This window comes from Neltuma alba, unplaced genomic scaffold (genome assembly GCF_004799145.2).
Source record: "Neltuma alba isolate B1F8T4 unplaced genomic scaffold, ASM479914v2 tig00013105_pilon, whole genome shotgun sequence".
In the NCBI taxonomy this organism is placed as follows: Eukaryota; Viridiplantae; Streptophyta; class Magnoliopsida; order Fabales; family Fabaceae; genus Neltuma; species Neltuma alba.
In genome coordinates this window covers 321,619-348,778 of record NW_021637429.1, presented here as the reverse complement: position 1 = coordinate 348,778, position 27,160 = coordinate 321,619, and the positions used below count along the sequence as shown (strand labels likewise).

General features: G+C 34.1%; 2 protein-coding genes and 1 long non-coding RNA gene across 3 annotated transcripts; 2 read left to right on the top strand and 1 right to left on the bottom strand.

The window, feature by feature from the left end:
• Positions 1 to 294: 294 nt before the first annotated feature.
• On the bottom strand, positions 295 to 4,596 carry LOC114734477 (putative receptor-like protein kinase At4g00960). Its single transcript, XM_028922099.1, has 7 exons — positions 3,828 to 4,596; positions 2,334 to 2,456; positions 2,119 to 2,240; positions 1,814 to 2,024; positions 1,387 to 1,624; positions 1,031 to 1,181; positions 295 to 766 (listed from the first exon to the last, which is right to left on the bottom strand). Exons 1-7 carry the CDS (start codon positions 4,594 to 4,596, stop codon positions 461 to 463), a joined length of 1,920 nt encoding a protein of 639 aa, XP_028777932.1. The 3' UTR covers positions 295 to 460.
• LOC114734481 (uncharacterized) lies at positions 1,960 to 22,471 on the top strand. The gene is made up of 3 exons (XR_003739170.1): positions 1,960 to 2,035; positions 9,399 to 9,407; positions 22,461 to 22,471. It is a non-coding gene; the product is annotated as an uncharacterized LOC114734481 (long non-coding RNA).
• Positions 22,472 to 25,990: 3,519 nt separating this feature from the next.
• On the top strand, positions 25,991 to 27,160 carry LOC114734474 (uncharacterized). Its single transcript, XM_028922097.1, has one exon. It carries the CDS (start codon positions 25,991 to 25,993, stop codon positions 27,158 to 27,160), a length of 1,170 nt encoding a protein of 389 aa, XP_028777930.1.

Below are 27,160 nucleotides of genomic sequence, written 5' to 3'. Positions count from 1 at the left end.
TCTTATATTTAGGATGGGAGGTGATGTTACATGTACTTTTATGTATTAGAGTTCCAGTGTATAGGGAGAGGGAAATTGAAAGAGTTTTAGTGATAATGGAAAAATTAACAGATTCATGAGATATTATGCATAACGAGCTGAAGTAGTTCAAGATGATAACAAAAGGGAGGTTTTCACAATAGCATTGAACCATAATTAACCGCAAAGTTCTTACAAAATAGTCAAAATATAATATAACTTGAGACAAATATTGCCAACTGATCTTGGATATTCTATATGAATGAAATCTCATTTCCATTACCCAAGCAAAACAGACTCAATTACATCCCCTAATTGAGGGAAGAATCAGTATCCCTTAGGAACATAATGTATAAATATTGTGTATTGATGGGAACCATTGAAAATTATCTCTTCATTTCTTGTAAATACCGACCAAAAGCCTGATTGTACAAGAACTGCTTTAGCGAGGGGTGAATTCACTTATAGAAGCTTCATTAATAGAGCATGATTCTCCACTTGCACTGGTGATAATAGGCTCTGGTTGGCCATGCAAAAAGAAAGCAGGTTCCTGTGGTGATGGCAATTGAATAGAATCATTGCTAAGATATGAAACAACTGTAGCCATGGAAGGCCTTGTATTTGGATTTTCTTGAACACATAATAAACCAATTTGAATGCACTTGATCACTTCATTGTATGATCCCAATTCATTTATATCTGAATCCAGTATCTCTAGCAACTTGTCGTCCCTCCATTGCTTCCAAGTCTGCAACAATGAAGAAAAACATATTGCTTCAGTGAATAATACACCTTTATTAGCTCATCATACAATATTGTCAAATTAATCATTCTATCTCCAATTTAAATGTTAAGATGATTGTTTATAAGGGCAATTTTGATCTGTAAGAATTGTTTTGAAAGCCTTAGATAGCATGTCTTTGGGGTGATCAACGTATTGCGAATCATAACATCATTTATTCTTCTCAAGGCACAAGAATAGAAGAGAGAGAAATACATTATCATAACTTACATAGCTTAAGAGGCCATCGGCGTATTGTGAATCATGACAACCGGTGTTCTTCTTTCCACTAATAATTTCTAAAACTATAACTCCAAAACTAAAAACATCTGATTTTTCAGAATATTGTCCGAACATTGCATACTCTGGAGACATGTAACCACTGTAAAAAGGACAATGTCAATGAAATTTAATCCAAAGGATGATAAGATTTGAGCATTAGAAATGATTAGCTGAAAGGGAAACTTTTGTATTTCAAATCAAGTCACAAATTATTTTTCTTTGTTCAGCGATATCAAGATATAGTCATATGCATATACGTATGCATGTGCATACGTCAAGGTTAAAAGAACAAAGGTAGAACTTACTATGTTCCAACAATTCGATTTGTACTTCCTTCATTTTCACTAATAGCAACTATCCTAGCTAGGCCAAAATCTGAAATTTTTGGATTCATTTCATCATCCAACAAAATATTGCTAGGTTTGAGATCTCGATGTATGATTTTCAAGCGAGAATATTCATGAAGATAAAGAATTCCTCGAGCAACTCCTCCTATGATTTTACTACGCTCCATCCAATCTAATACCCTGCTGTTTTGGGAACCTACATAAATTTGATGAAGGTAAAGTGACAAATTGAACGAAAATAATAAGAAACTTTAAAAGATAACAAAGGCACCAAATAGTTGGCAGAAAAAAAAAAACAAAGGCACCAAATAAATAATAAAATGCATGACATAAATGAACTATAAATACCAACTAAAAGTTTAAAATGAGTTTATAAGATTCATACCAAATAAAAAATAATCAAGGCTTCTGTTGGGAACATATTCATAAACAAGTATTTTCTCTTGCTCCTCAATACAAAATCCTAATAACGCCACCAAATATCTGTGCTGGAGTCTAGCTATTAATAAGACCTCGTTCTTAAACTCCTCGGCACCTTGACCAGAACGTTTTGAAAGTCTCTTCACAGCTATTTCTTGACCATTTGAAAGAACACCCTAGAATAATAGTTAGTTGGATTAAAAAAAGGAAAAACAAATATAAACAAAAACACATAAAATTTTTTTCCACATCGATATGGCAATTTGTTACCTTGAAAACTTGTCCAAATCCACCTCTGCCTAAACTATTTTCCCGAGAAAACTTATTTGTCGCAGCCTCAATTGTAGCTAGATTAAATTGCAGATGCTCTAAAGTTGTGCTTTCCCTTCCAACTAGACAAATAAACCAAATAAATAAATAAACTATACCAAATTTTCCAACTAGCCAAACTGTACAAGTAAATGGATAGAATGAAAATTACTTACAGTACTTTTGTCTGAGAATAGCCCTATGACTCTTCTTCATTCGAATCTTTAAGAGATAGTAAGCCGAATAAAAAATTGACCCGCCAACAAAAAGAGAAGCCACAATTATCACAATTGTCCTTGCTGATTGATTGTCAAGGAGCCAGGGGAAAGAGTTTCAGAAGTTTTTAATAAGAAAGAAAATGGCATCACCTCACTTTGTGTTTCCATCAGACTCGAAATGAAAAAAATTGAAAAAAGGGAAGAAATTAAACGTTAGGATCCATTTGGTTCAATCCTATTACAGACGTGCAGTGGTAATCAAGATTTCATTACCACAAGGAGCGGTGTTTAGTTGCTCTTAAGTCTGGTAATAATGTTTACCATGATAATGATGATTAACAACCTCATAATTATTTTGTTTTTAGTTAAATTAATTTCTATCTTGTTATGAATTTGTAATTAATTTTAATATTTATTATGTAATTAATAAGGAATCAACTTGTAATGTGAATGATAATTCATTTAGTTGAAATGATATTTGAAGCAGTAATTAAATATTAATATGTAGTTATAATATGAAATTATGAAATTAGTTAGTAATAAATGTTTATAAAACCGTTACTCTAAATTAGTGATCACACCCATCTCGGTGGTGACTTTTCAAACGGCTACCGACCTTCTTCGTAGTGGTTACAAGTCATAACCATTAACATAATTGCTACTACGACATCTTTTTTTTTTTTTTAGTGTAAGCCTTACATTTAATGTCTCATTCCTTATTTTTCCTCGTTCCTTACAAAATCCCCTCAATCATTAGGTTAATGGATTCAGCTTGGATGCTCATTATTTGGGTGATGATGAAAATCAGATCTGGATGGTTGATATCAAAATTAGACCATCCAAATTTAATATAATTTTATTTTTATACTTTAACAATTAATATTTTAATGCGTATATAATATAAAAGAAAAATAACTTTTTAACTATCATTTTTTCAAAAAAAAATTTTATTTAAAAACTTCACATAAAAATTTTAAATTTGAACTATTGAAACTATGCTGAGACAATACAAATCTTATCACAGTGATCAACATCATTAATTACTCTAATGAGCACCGACATTAGTTTCATCAACTAGCCACTATGTCCCTGAAATCAACCTCATTTCCTAACATTCAATTTGCATACTATATATAGGAACGTAGAGATATAAAAATTATAATAACACAAAAAAAATTTAGTCCTAATAATTCCTGAACTTTGACGAAAAAGCTCAATTCTTAAATTTTATTGAGTTAAGCAATTATAGGTACCAACCAAGCCAAGAAATTATAGAGTTTCAGTTATTTTGGGTTAATAAATTAATACTTGATCATGCAGGTAAGAAAAATTTAGACATAAAACTTACATTTTTCCAAACAGATGTGTACATTTTTTCTTATATATAGTCTACTCTAATATGTTTAAAAATAAAAAAGAAAACAGAAGAAGCATTTATGTTTAGTTCTTTACCTGGAGGTCGAGGATGAGCCCGGGCCAGTGCCGACGACATTTCATAGCGAATGTTGCAGCTGGGATTCACAGCTCTTCCTCCGATCTTCCCCTCACTACACAACGGAATGCTCCGAATCACACCACTCAAACAACTTCTGCAATCTTCAAGCCGTAGATCCGGCGTGCACTGAGCTAGACTGTACACAGTTTGAGACTGAAAATTAGCTTGGTTCTTCGCATACGCCTTTTCCTCCGACACAGATTTCGCCACCGCCACCATACTTGCCGTGTCATTCATAAAATCCAGCAAGAAACTCTTGAATCTTGCCTGGTACGAGTTGGAGATATTGTTCGGGTTCAATATGACGACGGTTGGCCATTTATCAATGGTGGAGAAGAAAGAGGTGTTGGAATAGCGAAGCATGCACTCGTCGTACCAGATTACGGCCTCCTTCGAAAACCGGCACTCAGAAGGTAGCAGTTGGGTTGCGTTAGCGACGCATTCGCGGCAGACCTGGAGGGAGACGTCGGCCCGGCACATGAAGAGGCCGTAGATGGCTTCACTGCCTCCAGGAACGCTGCTGTTGTAGAAGGCGGCATTGGCTGAAGCTAAGGAGGAGAGGAGGGTGGTCCGGTGGGATTGGAAGGTACTATTAGCAGAGAAGCTTTTTCCGGCGGTGGAGCAGTTGTGGTAAAGATAAGTAGGTCGTACTGCTTCAATGGTAGGAGAACAGAGGAAGCTAGCGATAAAGAAGAAGAAGAGTAAGAAGTATCTGTGAGTAAACATGGCGAGGTTGAAGAAGGGTTTGTTCTTATTTGGTGTTTGATGAGATGAGACGAAGACTTTCATAGTTTGTGGAGTTTCTATTACTCTGTACTTCCATGGAAAGTGCGGAAGCATTTTCCTTAACGTGCGGAAGGAGCTAAATCCTTTCTGTAATCTTTTTTTTTTTTGCCGACAAATCCTTTCTATATTCATATCAAAAGACAAAAATAAAAATGAGTGGTTATCGATTATTCGCTTTAAAATTTGAATGGTCCAACTAAATGACTAATGCAACCAGAACATCAATGGCAGTTTCCGCTAGAATAATAGGGGTGAGCAAAACCAAAATGAATAATTAAAATATATTTAATTTGGGATTTTCGATTTCCCAATTTTCACCGAGGACCAAAACAAATAGTAAGAGTTCTTATCAATAATTGAAAAAAGTATTATAAAAGAAATTTCATTACTCCTTCTGTCCCTAAATAAAAGTATTAGTTTTTTTTAAATATATGTTTCAGCATAAATGTCTAAGTTAATTAAAGCATTTTCCCTAAAATATCCATTAAAAGTAATGGCATTAAATTAATTTGAAGGCAAACGAGGCATAAAAAATAGTGGTATTTAATAGAGGACAGAAAAGGATAATTTTCGGGAAGCAGACTTATTAAGAGAATTTCAACTTTAATGGTCCGGACCAGATAGAAATTAATCTCAAAAGCTAAAGTGACTTAACAATACTTTAAGTTATATATAAAAAAAGAAATGAAAGGGATAAAAACAATTTTTTTTTACACATTACCTTTATATACATAGTTTTTGTTTAATATGTGTGTTCAGAAAACTGAGACTTATAATTAGAATAGGAGAGTAATTAGAAGTGATCTTCTATTTGATTGTCTTCAATAATATTTCAAGGGAGATCAACTTCTATTGCAGAAATTATGAATTCTCATCAAGCCCGAATTGAACTTTTATTTTATTCTTACATTTTAGTTTTTTAATTTTGATAAATAAAAAATAAAAAATAAATATAATCTTTATTGGATATCAATTTTAAAAATATACTTATTGATTGGAAAATAAATTAGATTTAAAGGGGTCAATAACGGCTGCACCGAATGTGGACGTCAAAGGTGAGGTTGATTGATGAAGATGATGGAAAAGTTGACGCAAGTCAGTCAAACTTTGGGGTGTTAATATTTCCATGCTTATAACCAATTTGCCAAAAACAATTCAAAGATTGAGCTCATTTTCTACAACGTATGGATTGTCTACTTACCTTCAGTAACACGTCGAAGGCTAATGCAGAAAAAGAATAATGAAAGAGAAAGAGAGGGAGTGAAAAATTTTCTTACTCACAAAATGAGTAGTACAAGTGTTTATATATAGTGAGCCACATGATGATGTTAGCTACTTTACAGCTGTACACTAACTGAATTCTAACTAAGCTATTATTTACATAATTAATCTGTTACCCCCTTCCCCCGGGGAAGCTGGTGAGTATATACTAATCATGCCAAATTTAGACATTAAAGTAGACAAAGGCTGTGGATCAAGAGGCTTGGTGAAAACATCAGCCAATTGCTGGGAAGTTCATATAGGTAGTAAATGAATGACACTAGCTTGAATTTTCTCATGCACAATAGGACAATCTAACTCTATATGCTTGGTGTGTTCATGGAAGGTAGGATTTGCTACTATATGTCATGCAGACTGGTTATCACAATAAAGCACAACAGGAGATGGATGATTGATATGTAGACCTACAAGAAGATATAGTAACCATTGGACTTCACAAGTAAGAGATCCTAGTGCCTGATATTAAGCTTTAGATGAAGAGGGGGACACAGTATTTTGTTTCTTTGATCTCCATGAGATAAGAGCTTGACAAGGAAAAAACAAAAGCCAATTACAGATGTGCGAGTGTCAGGACACCCTGCCCAATCGGAATCACTAAAACCCTTGAGTTTGAAAGTGGATGAAGAAGGAAAGAAAAGTCCTTTCCCTAGGTTTTGTTTAAGATATCTTAGAACCCAAAGTGCAGCTTGACAATGAGTTGTAGTTAGGGCCTGAGTAAATTGACAAAGCTATTGAACAGCAGAGGAAATATCTGGTTAAGTTATCGTAAGATAAAGGAGGCGGCCAATCAATCTTCAATAGTTGGCTATGTCATTAAGTAGAGTCCCATGATCTTTTGATAATCATGTGGATCTGTCCATTAGAGTTGACACAGGTTTGCAGGCAAGGTAACCAGCATCAGAGAGAATATCAAGAGCAAATTTGCGCTAGTTTAATGCTATACTAGTAGAGGAATGAGCAACTTCAAGACCAAGGAAGAATTTGAGTTTGCCTAGATCCTTGATCTTAAAAGATTCATCAAGAAATGTCTTGATATGCTTAATTTCACCAAGATCATTGCCTGCAAGTATTATATCATCAACATAAACCAATAATGCAGTGAAGGAGGTGTTGTGGCTACAATCAACTAAAGAATAATCATATTTAGATTAGCTATAGCCACATGAAGTAAGGGCTATAGATAACTTGGCAAACCACTATCAAAAGGCCTATTTTAAACCATAAAGTGATTTTTGTAGTTTGCACACTAGTTTAGGATTAGGAGAGGAAAACCCATGAGGAAAAGTCATATAAATATCCTCAGTCAGATCCCCATGTAGGAAGGCATTGTTCACATCTAGTTGTTCTAAATGCCAATGAGATGTTGTAGAAATGACAAGTAAGAGACGTATAGTAGTCATTTTGGCAACTGGGGAAAAAATTATTGAAGTAGTCAACTCACTCTGTTTGAGTATACCCTTTTGCAACAAGGTGAGCCTTGTAATGCTCAAGACTTCTATTGGCATGAAATTTTGTCCTGAACACCCACTTACAGCTAATGAGAAATTTATCCCAAGGTAACTCAATCAATATCTAAGTATGGTTTTGCTCTAAAGCTAAAATTTTAGCTTGTATGGCCTACTGCCACTCGAGATATTTAATGGCTTCATTGTAAGATCTTGGTTCATGAGGAACAGTTATGGAACAAACAAAATGTTTATATGAAGAAGATATATTATCATAGGATAGAACACTTTGTAAAGGATATTTGCAGGTCGTAGATATGGAAGCCAATTGATCTATTTTAATAGAAAGCATTGATAGTCACTTAAGTATGAAGGCTGCTTGATGGTTCTGTTAGAACGGTGAGAAGGAGCAGGAGTTGGTAAAGAAGGAGACAAAGAGGAATGTTGAGTCGAAGGTGATAGAAAGGGGGATGAAGAAGAAACATGGTCAGTAATAGAAGGGGAAGATGAAGAAGTAACAAAGTTTAGAAGGAACAGTTGTAGTAGGTAGAGAAGGAATAGTTGAGGGAACAGGATCATCAATAGGAGTAAAAGACTGAGGCATTAGGAACAGTTGAAGTAGAAAAAGAAACAGGCATAAAAACTATGGCAAATGGAAAAATGGATTCATAGAAAATGACATGCTGTGAAATGAAAATCTGATTAGTGTGTAAGTCAAGAAGGATGTAGCCTTTTGTCCCTAGTTTAAAACCAAGAAAAACACATTTGCAGGCTCTAGTGTCAAACTTAGTACATTGTTGAGAAGATATGCATGCATAATAAAGGGATCCAAAAACTTTAAGCATCGTATAATTAGGGAATTTATGGTAGAGTAATTAAAAAGGAGATTTATTCTTCAAAACAGGAGAAGGTAATTGGTTGAGTAAGTAAACAACATGTAAAATGGCATGGGACCAATAAATCATAGGCAAATGAGATTGAAACATTAATGCACAAGCAATATTGAGAATATGTTGATGTTTTCTTTCAACCACACTATTTTATTCTAGAGTCTCAACACAAGAGGTTTGATGCAAAATGCCTTTAGAAGAATAAAATGAAGTCATTTGAAATTTAGGACCATTATTTGTTCAAACAATTTTAACAATGTGATTGAATTGATTTTCTAGAAAAACAAGGAGATTTTGAAGTGATGAACAAGCTCTAGATTTAGCTATAAGAAGACAAACCCAAGTATGACGTCTATAGTTATCAACAACAGTTAAGAAATATTTATGGTTGTGAATAGATTCAATATGATAAGGACCCCATATATCAGCATGTACAAGCTAAGTTCCAAAAATTGAGCAATCTGAGTGACACTAGCAGGAAAAGGTAATTTTCTTTGCTTTGCAAAATAGCATACATCACAACTTTTATTATGTGGTATACAAGGAATCAAAAGAAATTGAGAATTTAAAGTGTCTAAAACAGAAGAAGAAAGATGACTAAGATGATAATGCCACAAATGGAATTGAGAAGCTATATCAAGAGTAGAAGAAGTTGAAATTAAATTCACACAAGCAGCTGAAGAATTGTGACTTTGCAACATGTATAAACCTTATGAAACATTAGCAGTACCTATCATTTTCCATGTCCTTAGATCCTGAATCAGGCAACAAGAAGAGAAAAATATAATATAACAATGAAGTTGTATAGTCATCTAAGTGAGGGATATAATGTTGAAATGAAATTCAGGTATGTACAGAACATTATTTAAGCATGTAGAAGGAGTTATTTGAACAGTACCAGAAATAGTGGTGATGAAAGCAGAGTGAGTAGGAAGAGTAATGCGAATAGGTGAGATTTCAGAATAAGATGTGAATAAGGATAAAGAAAAATATACATGAGCTGTAGCTCTACTATCAATTATCTAAGATAAATCGTGTGTAGAGTGAAGAGAAAGAACAATATGATTGCCTAGCTTATCAAGATTAGGCATAAGAGTAAGAGAAGACATTTGATTAGCATGATGAGTAGAATTAGGTACAGAAACAGGGGTAAGAGGAGATACAAAAAATTGAGATGCAGTAGGAGGTTGTAACAGAGTTAATAATTTTTGGTATTGATCTTTAATTATAGGACTAGTAGTGTTGGAAGAGAGGGGTGCACAAGGCAAAACCTGAGCGGATGAAGAGTTAGACATCACCATATTATGAATAGAAGCTCCATTATTCTGAAATTCAAAACTAGGTAGATATCCATGCTTCTTATATCAAGTTTTCATGGTGTGTCATGGTTTTCCATAGTATGTGCATACTTTGTTGTTGTTATTGCCTGATCCATTAGATTGAGTAGAAGACAGATTTGGTGGTTGCGAGTAAAGCATATAGTGGATTCAACAGATCCATTCAATTCTTGTTCTTGTTGGATAATACGAGAGAAAACTTTGTTGATTGAAGGAATCGGATCCATTAACATGATTTGAGATTAAAAATTGGGGAATCGGTCATTAAGACCTTTGAGGAATCAGATTACATGTTCTTGCTAAATATAAGACTTAGCAGAACACAAACAATCAGGTAAAGGGTGAAAATTCAACAACTTATCCCAAATGATCTTCATCTTAGTAAAATAATCAGAAATAGAAAGATCACCTTGACGAAACTGATAGAGCTCCTCCTGAAGCTCAGCAACTCTAAAAATATTACCATGAATAAAATGCTCTTTTAGATCATTCTAAACAGTAACAGCTTTATTAATCCAGAACATGCTTTGTGCAATTAAAGAAGAAAATGTATGATTGATCCAGGTCAGAACCATGGTATTGTATCATTACCATGTCAGAAAGAGAGAATCATTTTTCTCAGGAATCTTTAAAGAACCATTGAAAAACTAAAATTTGTTCTTGCTCATAAGAGCCATAGTCATTGCTCGTGCCTAGTGATGATAATTCGAACCCATGAGAGGAGAAAAAAGAAGAATGAGGAATGGATTTTCATTGGGATGCAAATAAAAGCAACTCATTGAATCTTGAGACTGATCCAAGAAGGAAGAAGAAGAACTATTCAGAGCCATAGATCAAAGAGATAGAGAAGAAAGAGAGAAACGAAATCAAGAGCATAGAGAGCATGTGTGCTCTGATACCATAATGCAGAAAAAGAAAGAAAGAGAGAGGGAGTGAAAGATTTGTCTTATTCACAAAATGAGTAGTACAAGTGTTTATATATAATCAGCCACGTGATGATGTTAACTACTTTATAGCTATACACCAACTAAATTCTAACTAAGCTATTATTTACATAATTAATCTGTTAAAGGTAGAATTAATTATATGCATTGACCCCTTCATCATCATCGGCTTATAAACGTTTATTCATGTCATGTCAGATAACTCAAGCTTCAATAATAGAGGTATCATCCAAGCTTTCATTTTCTTTCTTCTTCTTCTTCCTCCTCCTCCTCCTCTTTGCCATTGGTTCTGCGTCTCTACTCTCTTCTCTCCCTTGGTGTGCATTTGTTGTGTTTTTGACTTTTGACTTCATCACTGTAATCGGACTCTGCATAGGTGTGTGGAAGACAAGTAACCTAATCTAATGTAGCTTTAATAACATAACTTGTATATGTTGCATCAAAGCATTTTGTTAACTAACTGGGGTGGAGTCCAAATAAAAAGGCTAGTTCCTTACAACATGATGAATCAAAGTTTGAATTCCTACTATGAAAGGTACCCACATTTAGTTTTTGACAGCGAATCAAATTGAATGGTCTTAAATAAGAGGATACTTACACGTAGTAAGGGGGAAAAAGGGAAACTTAGGAAGAGAGGCCTAGTGGCAACAATATTTATGGAAAAAGATCTTAAAAATTGTATTTATTTGGAAGGGCCACCGCTACAAAAACCACCGATGTAAAGGGATTTGTAGCAGTTCAGACGAACCGTGGTGCATGATACTAAACCGCTACAGTAATTTGTAGCGATTATAAAACCACTACTAATAACGTCATGAATGAGATTACTTTGAGGCAATTTGTAGTGGTCAAAAAACTGCTACACATACATATGACAGGCAGGAAATGAAATTTGAAATTTTGCAGTGATTAACAAAACCGCTACTAAGTGTCGGCAAAAAATTTTGTCTGGCTGGAATAAAAAATTGAATTTGGCAACAAAATTTGTAGCGGTTATATAACCGCCGCAAATGGTAACATTTTCAAAAAAATGGCACCACCAAGACGATTTTGCCGCTGTTATAAACCGCTGCAAATGTGAAAATATTATTTAATTTTACTTTTTGTCGCAGTTTTATAACTGCCACAAATGTTACGTTGAAATTTAAAAAAAGAAATTAATCAAATTTTGAAGATAAAATATAATAAATTAAATATGATTTGCAAATATAATTTTGAAATTAAATGTCTTATCAAATTTTTAATTAAATTTTATTCAAATTTTTGTTATAAGGAAATTTTACTAATATTTTAAGTATTAAATAAATATTATTAGAAGATCTATAGTTTTATAATTATAAAAATTAAAAAAATTTTGAAATGTTATTTATGAATATAAGAAATAAATTAGAAAGAGAAGAAAATAAAAATAAATAAATCCTGCATTAAAAACAGGAAAAATTTATTAGTAAATTAAAATAATATGCAAAAATAAAAGTAAATAAACAATTAAAAAATTATGATTTGAAAATAGGAGGAGAAATATCAGAGGAGAGGAGAGGTTTTTAGATGAGGGAAATTAGAGGAGAGGAGAGTTGGAGGATGTGTGAAAAATAAGAGGGAGAGTGGGGTATTTACAAAGGGCCGGTGACATTTTGTAGCTGTTTAATTCATTTTGTAGCGGTTTTATTCATTTGTGGCGGTTTATTTGCATCTTGTAGCGGTTATAAAACGGCTACAAATATCAAAATTTTGCCCAAAAAAACCTACTAATTTTGAAAAAATGGTTTGGAATGAACTATTAAAAATTTAGTCTTCATCACCTTGCCTGAAAGGAGATATATAAAGTCAAATAATAAGAAATAATTATAAAACACATAAATTTAAATTAAAACATATATTGTTTATTAATGTAACAAAAATGAACCAAAATTATATGTAAAAAGGAAATACTGAACAATTGGTAAATTGTCATCTCTTTCAAAGATGAAATTTTTATTTGAAGGGTTCAATGTCATAAACAATATCATCACCATCATCACCTATGTCATAAAGATCTCCAGCTTGAGATGAACCACCATACTCCAATCTTTATGTTTCTTGTCCTCAACATAATAAACCTGGTGTGCCTTAGAGGTAAGAATATATGGCTCATGATCTTCATATTCTCCCATATGAATGAGCCTAGAGAAATTAACAGATGTGCTGTCCAATTCGTCAGTAGTGAGTCCACGTGAAGTTGTCATATTTGCCCAGCGATACTTGAGTAGAGTGACAGTGAAAAGTCCTTGATAATTTAACTCAACAACATCAATCAGCTTTCCATAGTAAGGAATGCCACTACAAAAAAACAACGAATTAGTGACGGAATTAGTGACGGAAACAAATTCTGTCGCAAATTAGCGACGGAATTGTGACGGAATTTGTTCCGTCGCAAATTAGCGACAGAATTTGTGACGGAAATTCCGTCGCTAATTTTTTTGACGGATTAGTGATGGAATTTCTGTCCGTCGTTGATCCGTATTTAGCGACGGAATTAGCAACGGAATATTTTTCTATCAAACAATTCCGTCGCTAATTCCATCGCTAATCCGTCAAAAAAATTAGCGACGGAAATTCCATCGCAATTCCGTCAAAAATTAGCGACGGAATTTGTTTCCGTCGCAAATTTCGTCACAAATTTTAAGAAAATAAATTACATAGGATATATATACAAGTAGGAAAATACTGTTTATTATAATCTATTTAAATCATTTAATTTTTTATATAAAATAATTTATTAGATTTTATTATAGTAGTTATTTTTTGAATTTTTTGAATAACAAGATTTCTTGACTAATTGTAAATGATTTCCTTCAAATATATAAACCACATATACATATATAATATAATGTAATATATATATATAATTAAATTGTATATCTTATCAATGTTAATTAAAAAATAAATTTAAAAAATATTTATGAAAAATTATTTATGATGTAAAATTCAAAATTAGTGTCGTTAGAAATTAAAATTATATTAAAAAGATTTTTCAAAAAATAAAAAATTATAAAAATAGTAAAAAATATTTAAAAAATATTTTTTCATTAAAATAGTTATGATTAAAATGATCAAATAGTATATTTTTAGTTTTTAATAATATATATGTATATATAATTGTTTGTGTAAAATAATATAATATATATTTAATTTTACATAATAAGTCAACAGGTTCATTGCAGCTCAACTGGTAAAGCCGCACGTGCGCACGAAGGAGGTCCTGGGTTCAAGCCATGGAGAAGTCAATTTGAGAAGGGAATTATGTGGTGGTGACATGTGGCGCACACGTGGCAGGCAGAGGTGAGGTGGCAGGTACACGTGTGGCGCACACGTGGCAGTAGATATGAGGTGGTAGCGACACGTGGAGGTGGTCTCAGTGATGACGTGGCAATTGGTAGAGGTGCCACGTGGCATTTTATTTTATTTTTTAAAAAATTGAATTAGCGACGGAAAAATTCCGTCGGTAATTAGCGACGGAAAATGCGTCACTAATCTGTCGCTAATTAGCGACAGAATTGAATTTCCGTTGCTAATCAATTAGTGACAGAGGAATTAGAGACGGAAAAAATTCTGTCACTAATTCCGTCGCTAATCCGTCACTAAATTCAAAATTTCGTTGCTAAATTCCGTCGCTAAAACCATGTTTTTTTTGTAGTGCTCCAAATCGCATGTCACTATCATTGGTCCTAGCATAACTCCTTGTCCCAAATGTTCCAAAAACTCCAGAGTTTTGTGTGAGAAAACCTTGATCACGTGCTACTGTATGAAACTTGAACCCATTGACATTATATGCAGTAAACCTCCTGGCATCATCAAACGGACCATATGTAAGACTTTTGAGTTCAGCTATGTGTGGATTGTTGTCATTATGTATTTGATGTGTAAACCAACTCGGAAATTCTCGGTGGACTCTCTTGTCAACCTCAATGGATGTTTGTGAATGAACCCGTAGCTTCCGCCTGACATATCTTCTAAATTCCCTATAATGTTATTTGTTAGAGAAGGCAATGATGAAGAAATTTTAATCATAAAAAAGAAAGTCAGTGTACAACTTACTAGAGAAAAGGCTCAACTTGAGTGTAATTTATCAAGGCATGTTTGTGTGCTTGTAACTTCTTGGTAGGAGTTAATTTGAAGTATTCAAATGCTCCAATTGGTTTCCCAATAGAGGGAAGAAGTCGCTCAAATTGGAAGGACCCGATGGACAATCATCAATGCGTGGGGGGTGATTGAAAGTTGTCTCGATGTCGTCAAAGTATCTAAAACAAAAAGTTATGACCTCATCCCCAGCATAACCTTCTACTATTGACCCCTCTGACCACGCTTTATTCCTGACATAAGATTTTAATTTTCCTAAATATCTGCATGTTTAATTAATTAATGATTAATAATTGTCTATAATTGAGATTAAAATGTGAAAAATTGAAAGAGATAATTTAACACACCTTTCAATAGGGTACATCCATCGATATTGAATTGGGCCAGTAAGTTTTACTTCTCCAACAAGATGGATTGTAAGATAAACCATGATAGTGAGGAAGGACGGAGGAAAGATCATCTCTAAATGACAAAGCATCAAAATTATTTTATTCTGCAATTGATCTAGCTCCTTTGGTATCAAAACCTTCGCACATAAATTTTTGAAAAATGAACGCAACTCACTAAAATCATAGAGATATTAGGAGGGAGTGTGTTTCTAAGTGTCAAAGGAAGTAATTGTTGCATCAAAACATGTGAGTCATAAGTCTTCAACCTAGTAACCTTTCGAGCTTGTAGATCAATATATCTTGAGATGTTGCTGGAATATCCATCAGGGACTTTTATTTTCTTTAATGTTGACAGGAAGATAACCTTGTTCTGCTTCGTCAATGTGAATTTAGCTGGTTGAAATTTGTCATTATCATTAGGCTAAGCATCTAGATGAATTCCAAGGGCCTATAAATCTTTCCTAGCAGAGAGGTGGTTTTTAGACTTTCTGGGTTTGTTGAGCAACGTGTATAGCACAATATCACAGCATTCTTTTCAATGTGTATGACATCAAGACTGTGGCAGATCAAATTAAATTTTCATTAAGGAAGAGTGAAGAAGATACTTCTTTTTCGTCACTAAATTGGTTGACCATTGATGTGCCACGAGAATGTTGTCCGCCACGTTCAACTTCGTCAATCTTATCAAACTCAACATCAGCACCCTCTTGCTATTGAAATATATCGATGCCAAATAAAGTAAGAGGAGGATCTCTCTTTTCTTGTTTACCATTAAAGTGATTTCGTTGCAATCTAAATCTGTACTTCAAATTGAGGAACCGCAGGTGACCCATGAAGCACCATTTACGACAATGTGGAAGTCGCACAGGTTCAGAGTCAAAGTTACAATTAGGACAAGCCAACCCCATATGTACGTTCCAATCGAATAATGTTCCCAACCTAGGAATATCACTAATTGTCCACATTAACGTTGTGCAAAGGTTGAAAAGCTTTTTCTCATATGAGTCATAAGTTTCCACACCAGTAGTCCACAGCTCGATCAATTCCTATATCAATGGTTGTAAGTAGACGTTTATATCATTTGTAGGTGCTTTCTTACCAAGAATGATCATGAACAGCAAAAAAGAGCTTGGTTTCATGCACATCCAAGGTGGGAGATTATACAGAACTAACACCACAGGCCATATGTTGTAACTGGTGCTCATGTTACCAAAGGGATTAAAACCATCGGTCACCAATGAAAGTCAGACATTTCTAGGATCGATAGCAAAATCTAGAAACTTTGAGTTGAACACTTTCCATGTCTTATAATCTTGTGGATGTCTTAACTTGCCGTCTGGATTTTTGTCAACATCATGCCACCATATATGCTATGCCATTTTTGATGACATATATATTTTCAACAGGTGTGGCTTCAAAGGAAAGTACTTAAGAATTGAAATATGAAATTATATAGTAGTTAATTAACAAAATAATTCTAAAAAAAAACAATGAAGCAAATATATTACTGAAGTAATAAAATAATTTAAAAAATAATAAAGCAAATATGTTATTACCTTATTAATGATATAATTTCTAAAGGAAAATTAAAGCAATTATATTACTTTATTAATGACATAATTTGTAAAGAAAATGAAAGCAATTATGATTAGTTTAATAATGACATAATATATAAAAAAATTTAAGCAAATATTAAAGCAACCAATACCTTAAAATCTTTGAAGGTTTTTTCTTTTGCTTTTTCCTCTTCCGCGTGGGCTTATACAAGTCTCTCTGATGGCATGCTCTCCGTAATATAACATACAATCATTTGGGCATGTATCAATTTTCATGTAGTTCAAGCCAAGCTTGTTAATCATCTTCTTCAATTCATAAAACGACAATGGGAAATTCGCATGAGGGAATGTGTCTGTTAATAATTCCAGGAGCATTGACATTGCCTTGTCTATGATACCGTATAAGCATTTTATATGATATAGCTTTACAATGAATGATAGCTTTGAGTACTTTGTATACCTGTAATATAAAGGCTTATCAACATCATCCATGAGATAAAAAAAACTTCGAGCAGTTTCATTTCTTAGGAACTTTGGTTTAGGTCCCTGTACTTCTTTAGTTGATATATGTTCATGAATTCCAAATGCATCACACATATTGCCATTGATAGGGTCAGACTCCTTTGCTTCAACTCCCATTCAAGAAATTGCAAGAGTTGACTGAGCAATCATAACATGTTGCTCACTATGGAAAGACCAAAATGTATAATTTTGTGGGAAAGGCTTCAAAATTAAATGGTCTCTAACAACATGTTATGGGTGCTACTTATTGAAATTGCACTTAGGACATGGACAAAGAAGCTTACCATTAGTAGTTGCATGCGTAGAAGCAAATTCTATGAATGAGGTTAATCTAGCCAAATATCATTGGGATGTACACAACAACTTGATCCATGACTTATCCATGATTTATGCAAGTTAGAGCTGGGAAAGATTTCAAAGAAAAGCTCAAATAGAAGTGTAAATGGCACTTTGAAACGTCTAAGATGGTTAAAAGGGAGTAAAGCAACAGTCGATAATTTGTATCGGTTAAATAACCGCTACAAAGTGCAAAAACTGCAGCTAATTCCAACGATCAAATATACTCAACCGCTATAAATCGAGAGGCGCCAAATTCAAATTTTCACCACTGTAGCAATTTAATTAACCGCTACTAATTGTTGTAGCGGTTTTTATCAGCAATAGAGGGAAATTTCATTTCAAATTTGAACATAAAACCGCCACAAATTATAACCACCACTAAATATATTTTTTTATCCAACATAAATATTGATTTATTAATTTTAATTTTCAATTTAATAGCTACATTTTAATTTAATTAATAAATTTAACTCATGTTTAATTTTATTGAATAACTCTTAAGTAATAAAAAATGCCAATATTAGTTCAACTATCTAGAATCGAATATAAACTTTTAATTAAAATTTGAAATATTATTTTATTTATCCAACATAAATATTCTTTTTTGAAACTTTAATAATTTCTATTTTAATAAATTAGAATTGAATTATATATTATTTTAATTTGATTATATTGTTTTTATTAATTTCAATTTCCAATTTAATAGTTACATTTTAATTTAATTAATAAATTTAATTTATGTTTAATTTTATTGAATAACTTTTAAATAATAAAAAATACTAATACTAATTCAAATATTTAGAATCGCATGAAAATTAAAATTCAATTATTAATTACAGTAATCCATAAATAAATTAAAGTTTGACTGATGATAAAAATAGAAAAAAAATCCTCAAATATCAGCTCTCTGCGACGACTCCACAAAATCATCATCCATATCGATTTAGGGCTGTAGCTGTGGCTGGCGCTAGGGTGGCTAGGGCGAAAGATCATCATCCATGGAAATATTAGGTAGCACAGGAGCAGGAAGGTCAGGAGCTACCCTTTGCCAAATAATCTCCATCATCGTATTGGCAGCTTCCATCCACTGCTCATATTTGGCCTACATCTTGGCCTCATGAGCTTTATGCTAGGCCTCATGAGACTGAAACTGAGCCTTAAACTCCTCACGAAGCTACTCAACTGATGGATCTCTCGAACGCCTCATACCAGAAAAGGTCTGATGCGATGCTACTATTGATTGGGAGGTCCCCGCCTTAGAAGATCAATGACGACCCTGATCGTAAACGACACTCGATGTGGTGCCAAAACCAAGTCCCCTAACTTGTCCTAGGTGCTCAGGTCTGGCTAAGCCTACCCTAAGTGAGGCGGTAGAGTCCACAGCTGACCCTTGAGACTCTTGGAGTTCTGCAACACTCTGGGTCATCCTCTCCTGTCAAAACAATTTTATCAATTTAAATGAAATTAACAATAAAAATGTGAATATTAAATTTAAACACTAAATAAACAATAAAATTGTAATTAAATACTAACAGCAAATTCCTTAGCCTACTCAAATATAGGAGTGTTGTCCCTATGCCTATGGAACTGTGGCCACATCTCGCCATAGGTGGGCGTTCGTCCCTCTTCCTGCTGCATCTTCCTCCCCTGCCAATTTATAGTAAAACAAAAAAAAAATTTTAATTACTTGAATTCACATATATATGTACATGTACATATAATTTGATTAAATTTGTAGTATTACTCATAATCTCATTATAGGTCACAACAAATGTCTTTGAACCAGCCGTATGCTGGGTCTAATGGCTGTGGCTCATAGTGTTCGTCCGAGAAAGACGCTGCAAAAAAAATATAATAAATTTAGTTAACTTGTATGGAAATAATATAACAATAATGCAATAAATTAAAGTCATACCCTCTGCTTAGGTGTCACCCTAATCTGGACAAATGATGCCTAGTCGTTGGCAAGGATGCTATGTGGCACCTTTACTAACATCTCCTCTAGGGGTTTCATCCCATTGCCTTTATTTGTATTATATAGGCAGCCCCTCTTGTTCTTCTAGCCCTCCCTTAACTTCTTCATTGCATATGTCTTCATGTTATCCCCAACAATGAATTTTTTCTGCAATTAAATAATGAAATTATGATTTAATTACTAAGAAATCAAATTCATAATGTAACTCATAATTATTTTAAGGAAAATATTTAACCCTAAATTTCAAATACTAATTGTAACATCCTTATTTTTTATCTAGTATTTAATTAAATTTATAAATAAATATATTTTTGTATTAAGTTAAAAAAAAAGTTAGATATAGGCAAAGTATTATTATTATTATTATTTTAATAATGTTTTTGTGTGTAATTTGTGTGTGTGTGTGGATGATATTCTAGAAAATTATACCATGGTATAGAAGTCCCACATCGACTAATTTTTAGAGTGAAGGAGTTTGAGCAGCCTATATGTAGGAGATAGTGAGTGGAGCTTGAAGTGAGTAAATAATTTTCGCACAAATCTGAAGTAGTCTCAGAAAAGTGCCAGTTTTGAGTTTATTAACCGTTGGATCAGATTGAAATTTGGTAAGCCTATTTGGGACATACAAGTCGTTAATTTCAATGGTTAGATTAAGGGTTTCACTTTTGTAGTGAGAATAACCTGGTTCGTACTAAGTCTATTTGTCTAAGTCCTTTGAAGATGGAATATAAGTTATAAATTTACAGTTTGTCTATTTACATTATGAATTTGATGATTCTAATAATATAATCTAATAATTAAAGGATATTTAAGCAAGGAAAATTTAGGAATCGAGTCTAAATCATATATATATATATGTTCTCATTCCAAACCTTAGAGAAATGTCTTTTAGGCTAGAGTTCTGAGTAAAATTAAAGCTTTTAGAGGAGGAGTTAGAGGCTAGAATTTTGTGAGTAGCCTGATCTAATACTATAGAGATAATATTTTAATTTTGTTTGTAGATATAAACTCTATTGTGGCATTTTCGAGCTTGGATTCTGGTTGTAGTTGACTGTTAGCTAGGAGACTAAGTAACTAAATTCCTATCTGTTGCATGCTCTAGTATGAAGTTGGTGAGCGGCTTTATAACTAATTCTATAAAAGTATATTACGTTTTGTATGAACTGTCTTGTGGGATGCTATTTTAAAAAGGATTGACATAGTTTGTATTGCAAGAAATTGGTGATCATGATTATGATGTGTTATTATGAAATTCTATTGATTATGCATATAAATGTGTCATTTTGAACCCTGTGCATCTATTTTGGGTGGGGAAAGGAGATAATTAGAGTTATTGAGATTCATATACTTGCCACGTGGTATTAGCCTCTATACGGAGCTCTATGGTTGGCTGCTATTATTGTCCCACTAGTTCTTCGAGGGACTGCGACACCCCACTAGTTCTTCGAGAGGGGACCTATGGTCCACTGAGTGCTCTGTGTTATTTGGCTGGTCCACATCATTCGTGTGGTGAGCTTGTCAGATTTTCCAGTCAAATGGAAAGAACTGAGCCCATGGGTCCACTCGGCAAAAATAAGGAGGATATAATGATGGATTTGGGTTCAGGAATTACATATGATATGGGATATTAATTGATATGTATATCTTTTAAATAAATGACAAGTATGTTATCTCTTTTGAAATGTATCAATTGCATGAGATTGGTGGAAATATTTGTCTTGTATGATTATTGTGAGTTTAAATGTTAAATAAATGTTTATCAACTATTATTAACTCTGTGTATCCCACCTGACACCTCGCTAGCCCATGCTAGGGTGTGTGATAGGTAGGGATTTAGTTATTGAGACGTTGCCTAATTCCCGTTACCATTTTCAGGAAACAATACGTTAGCGAGACCTTCGAGGAAGACTCTTGAGGCTCAATAGCTGTAGCTGACAGTGTAGAGCTTTTGCCACACATCAAGATTGCATTCATTTGGGACTTATTTTACCTTCTTATATTTTTATGTCATTTCACTTAGTGAACGCATTATACCTTCTATCTTTGGTTTATTTTATTTGAACATTAGACTAGAGTGTTGATAGTGGGCCTGAGGCCCTTAGATTGCATGTGATTGATTTATTATGGATCCATGATGTGATAATGGCAATTTTTTGCAAGTTTAGTTGTTGCTAGTATTGACTAAGATAGTTAAGTCTAAACTGCTATTATAATTTATCATTTAAAGGCGTATTGTTTTATAACCATGTTTGCCATGATTACAAATATAGGTTATTTTTTTTCTAACCATGATAGCCTTAATTAAGGTCAAATGCTTTTCTATCATGGCCTCTTAATGATGTGATTACTCTTAAATAACCATGATAGGGTATGTTTACTAGTTTTAGTCCTTTCTATCATGGTTAATTCTGGTTAGTAAGTGGTGATGTTACATTTTGGTATCAGAGCCATTGGTTTTTCCTTTTTGTGATTTTGAATTGCTTCCTGCATGCATATAGTGGTAATATACATAGTTGCATAAACTTTCCTGAAATGTCCTTAGGTTTCCCGTGTTTTCTTTCGTTTGGTTGTATTCATTGGTTCCATCCTTAGGTGGGGAGAATGGCAAGACCACGAAGGACTGAACCCATAGTAGAGGAAGCTTCTTCTTCTCTGGAACAACTTCTTAATCAACCTAATGATCAACTACCTGAGAAACCTCAACAACAGAATAACGAGGTTCTACTGACGCAGTTACAACAAGTATTGGCTGAAGTCGTGGAAGAAAGGCTTAAGAAGCTGGAGGAGGATATGATGGGAAAAAGAAATTCAGAGATCAAAGCAAAGAAAAACCCAGTTGAGAGTAAGAGTATAGGTGACTTACAATCTAGAGAGCGAGGTGCTCTAAGTACTGAGAGCGGGAAAGAAACTATCCAACAAGCCCCGCTAGTGGATGTTTCAATGAAAACAGTATGGAAAGATGTGAGCCGTCATAATCCCCTGAGATTTAAGGGTGACATGAATCCAGTTGAGGTTGAAGGTTGGATTGATAAACTAGAAACCATTTTCAGAGCTGCCCCTTGCATTACTCAGCATAAGGTGCAAGTAGCTATTATGCTGTTAGAGGGATGAGCTAAGCGCTGGTGGGAAAGTGTGAGCCCAGCTGATGACTCACAAGTTACTTGGAATGAATTCAAAAGGATGTTCTTCGATCACTATTTCCCGCCTGGTGTCACACCTTACTTGTATAGTACCTTAGCATTCATTTAGAACCATTATAGACCATGTTGGATGGTCTTACACTTAAAAATTTCAATTTGGACGTTAATTTTCGGAAAATTACTGTTCACTGTCCAGTTTTCAGATTACAGGTCTAACTTTGAAAAATCATAACTAATTCTAAAAAATCGTATGGAGGTGTTCCAAAATTCTATAGAAATCCCTTTCAATTCTCTTGAAGGGAAAAATATTCAATTGAACTCACCCTCACTTAAAACATACAGTTTATTGGATTAAGATTACTATTTGTTTGGTAAAATCTGGACTTTCTAGATTCTCCGCCTTAACTTTGAAAATTCATATCTCTGCGTATACACATCCAAATGAGGTGATTCACCACTCATTTTAAATCTTGGGATGTTCACTATAAGTATACCAAATTTCATAGCTTAACTCATTCATACGATAGATCAAACTGAAGCTTGAAACTAACTACTCCATGACCTACGTTTTATCCCTTAACATCTCTTTACTTTAATTCTTTTTATTTCTTTAGCATACCTAACATGGGCTTACTTTTTCTCATTCATGCTCATACATTCTTATACATGCCATAAGCTTTATAATTAAATACATGGCATTCACAACATAATTATAACATAGGAGAATTATAAATTGAATATTAGTATCAATCATTAGCATCAATAACTCTCCACTTCTTCTCCTTGCTTCTCATGCCATTAGTGCCCATCATTGATTGACCTAAATGGTTAGTTACGAAGGGGTGAGATTCAGGAGAATCTCAGTAGCAAACATTACCACATACATGCACAAGATGGATGCTAGTGTATGGTATGTAGTTTTTCATAAACTTAAGTTAACTAGTGACATGCCATCATGCTTTATGCTTGGTATAAAAATGCATAGCGATGGGAACATATTAAAAAAAGAATTTCTAGCAACAATCATGTCACAACATCATTCAAACAACAAATACAAACCAACACATGAGCATACCATGTCAAGCACATAAAGGGTAAGTTCACTACCTTGCATCTCAAGCTTTCCTCTTACTTTTCCTTTGACTCCCTTGACTTTCCAACCATGTGGGTATTCGGTCAATATCACCAAACATCCTCTTAGATGTTCCAAAGGTCCTAAACATAACCATAATGATCACACAATCCATTAGGACCATTAGATTACATAAAGTTCAAGACTAGCTTTCTTGAACCTTGACCCTCTCTCTTAGTCTTAGGGTTTTCTTTCTAACTTTTCTAATATAAATCTCATCATTTCCCATCCTTATGATCCATTTCTTATCAATTAGGACAACTTTAGATGGCCTTAGATTCAAGAAGATCAAATCTGGAAATTTTGGTTCGCGGGTACTGTTCATGCAGAATCTCCAGAATTTTTTGCTCAACTTTGAAAATTCATAATTAAATCTAAAAAAAATCCAAAATTGAGTGCTTCCAAGTCTCATTGAAAGCTCCTTAAGTTAAATTTAAAGGAAAAATAGTTTCAGAAACCAATTCTACGCCGAACAGTACCCGAATTGTACGGAACTCGACACTATTCCAAAAGTTCAACACTGTTTCCACATTTCAAACCCTAACTTTGAAAAATCACCATAAATCGTACACATATCCAAATGAAATGTTCTACCCATAGATTTAAATCTCACAGAGTGTACTTTAAGCATGCCAAATTTAAGGAACAATAACTACTTTGAAATAGGCATCAAATCAGCACGTAATTCTTCCAATTTTCACATAGATCCACTTGAAACAACCTTTAATCCATGTGTTTTAGCTAGATCTAACATCAAAACTTCCTCCTCTACAATATATATGTTTCAGCCAGCATCAAAAGAGGATGGAAACTATGATTTTCAACCATACAGCTTAAGCAAAAAAGGTGGAGAACAACTTAAGAACAAAAACTAACCTTGAATCCTTGATTGGTTGATCAAAGTTGATAGCTTTTCCTTGGTTCTCCTTTAAAACCCTCTCTTTTCCCTCTTCTTCTCACTTGGCCGAAATACCATCAGTAATTAGGGGGAGAAGAAGCTCATTAATATGTACAAAATATCTCACCAACCATCATTAATGTTATGCCAAGTGTCATTAGCCTACTTAATCTTAATCCTCTCTCTTAATTAACTTAAATCATAATGTAATTAAATTCCAAAGTCAAGATCCTCTCCATTGGTAGCTTGACACTTGGAAATCTTTAATTACCATCCATTAAAGGCTTGACAAGTGGTGACTTGTGGGCCAAGTAAAGTGCAAGACTCTGATTAACACTTTATTGGTGCACTTTTACTCATGGTTTAACTTCTTTTCTATAATTATAGTGCTCTGACCTCTGTAATTATTTTTTGTTAGATCCATAAATTCTCTTTAATTCTAGAGAGTATCTATGAATTTTTCTTAGGCCATAACACTTCCTTTAAGCCTTGCATAAAATTCATTTACTAAAATACCCTTTTATTGGTAAAACTGACTCTTTAATTTATTGAAGCCATTCCACTGGTCTTTTGGTTGCAGGACTAATGTTATAAATTAGTACAACCTTCTAACCATTTAATCTCATTTTTTATATACATTTTTGAGGTCTCTTGCTATTTTAAATAATTATCTCAAATGGTATACTTTTTACTAGTAATAACCTCATAAATTCCATTGAAGCTACCTCAGGGGTATTTTCGTCTTTTCTCTTCATAGAAGAGCCTTAGAATATTATTTCCTATTTTCTGGGATTTTCTTGGAATTCTCTGTATACTCTTCCATTTTTACCCCTGTTGGTCATAACTTTTGAATTTACAGTTTAGTCCCTGCTTGGACTTAACTTCATATAATCCTCTCTTTGAGGCTTCTAGCTTAACCCTTAGTCTGTTTCTACTCTCTTTTCTCTTTTTAGGCCTTTGAGACTTTATTGGAGTCTCTGACCTTGATTATACTGAAGCCCCTGAAAAACTTTTACTTTGCAGTTTAATCCCTAAAACTGCTTTGACTTCCTTTCTCATCTTTGAGACTTCTGCTCAAAAAGGGTCTGCTAGCCTATCCAATTTAGACTACTTTTGATGCTCCTAGGCCTAAAAGTCTGGATGTTACACCTGCCCTATGTCAAGACAAGGAATCAGAGTTCTTCGCCTTGCAACAAAACAATATGCATGAAGATGACTTCATTACTAAGTTTATAGACTTGTCCAAGTATGTGACATTGTTACGGAGGGATGAGGACTTAGGGTGGATGGCTAGGCAATTATGAGAAAGAGCTAGACTAGACTTGAAGCAATAACTGGCCCCGGTTCCAGTGACTGATTTTGGAAATATGTGTACCAACCTTCGAGTTGCAGCTAGGCGGACACATGAGGCTGAGGAAGGTCGTAGAAGGGATTCTCAAGGGCGGTTTTCCTCATACCCTGGACCCAATAGAGGGGTTAGTAAGAGAAATAATACGGGCATAGGGAGTGTAGGTCCATATGGAAAGAATCGAAGTTTAAGCCACAAGAAGTCTGTATATAAGGGCTCAGCCCAGAAGAGCATAATCTCAAGATCTCAGTCTAATAGAAACCTGATCACTCATCATGAATCAATGATGTCAACCCCTACTATCCATGGACCTTGCTTACAGTGTGGAAAGAACCATCTTGGAAAATGTTGGGAATGCTACAAGTGTCACAAGATGGGGCACATTGCTCGTTATTGTCCTGAGAATCAGCATAACATTCAGAACTCCAGGGATACTCGATCAATAATACCAAGTCGTGTCTTTGCTATTACTCAAGAAGAAGTAGGTGCTGCCCCTAACGCCATCAAAGGTATGATATCCCTTCAGGGACATAATGTCGAAGCACTATTTGATTCTGGTGCTACCCATTCCTTTGTTTCTCATAAATATGTCTTGCATTCTAATTTGTACATCTCTGAGATGCCTGTTATTTTGAGTGTGTCTACTCTTGTGGGTTTGTCTGTTAGAACTACTCAAGCTTGTTTAAACCTTACGTTAGACTTTAAAGGCCATAGAACAACAATAGATCTAATTTGTTTGCCATTACAAGGAATGGATGTAATTATTGGGATGGATTGGTTATCACGTAATAATGCTGTGCTAGATTGTAGAAAAAGAGTAGTTGTCTTCCCTGAAGATGTGGTGCCTACAGAACCATCTAGTGGGTCAGTATTCTTATCCGCCGCGCAAGTAGATGAATGCATACGAAAAGGATGTCAAGCCTATGCGGTGTTTTTCTCAATACAAGTGGATACCAAGGAAGGAATCGATATTATTGAAGTAGCTAGGGAATTTCCTAAAGTCTTCCCTAAGGAAATGACTGGGTTACCTCCTAAACGAGAAGTCGAGTTTACAATTGATTTAATACCAAGCACAACACCTATATCCAAGAATCCTTACCGAATGTCTCCATCCGAGTTGAATGAATTAAAAAGAAAGATAGAGGAACTTCTCGAGAAAGGGTTCATTAGACCTAGCATATCCCCATAG

Bases quoted from the DNA above. Each gene is read 5' to 3' on its own strand.
- LOC114734477 (XM_028922099.1), bottom strand. From the start codon at position 4,596: ATGTTTACTCACAGATACTTCTTACTCTTCTTCTTCTTTATCGCTAGC. The intron at 2,457-3,827 runs GTAAAGAACTAA...ACAATCAATCAG, and splicing joins GGCTCATCCTCGACCTCCAG to CAAGGACAATTGTGATAATT. The intron at 2,241-2,333 runs GTAAGTAATTTT...TTATTTGTCTAG, and splicing joins TATTCTCAGACAAAAGTACT to TTGGAAGGGAAAGCACAACT.
- LOC114734474 (XM_028922097.1), top strand. From the start codon at position 25,991: ATGTGTACCAACCTTCGAGTTGCAGCTAGGCGGACACATGAGGCTGAG.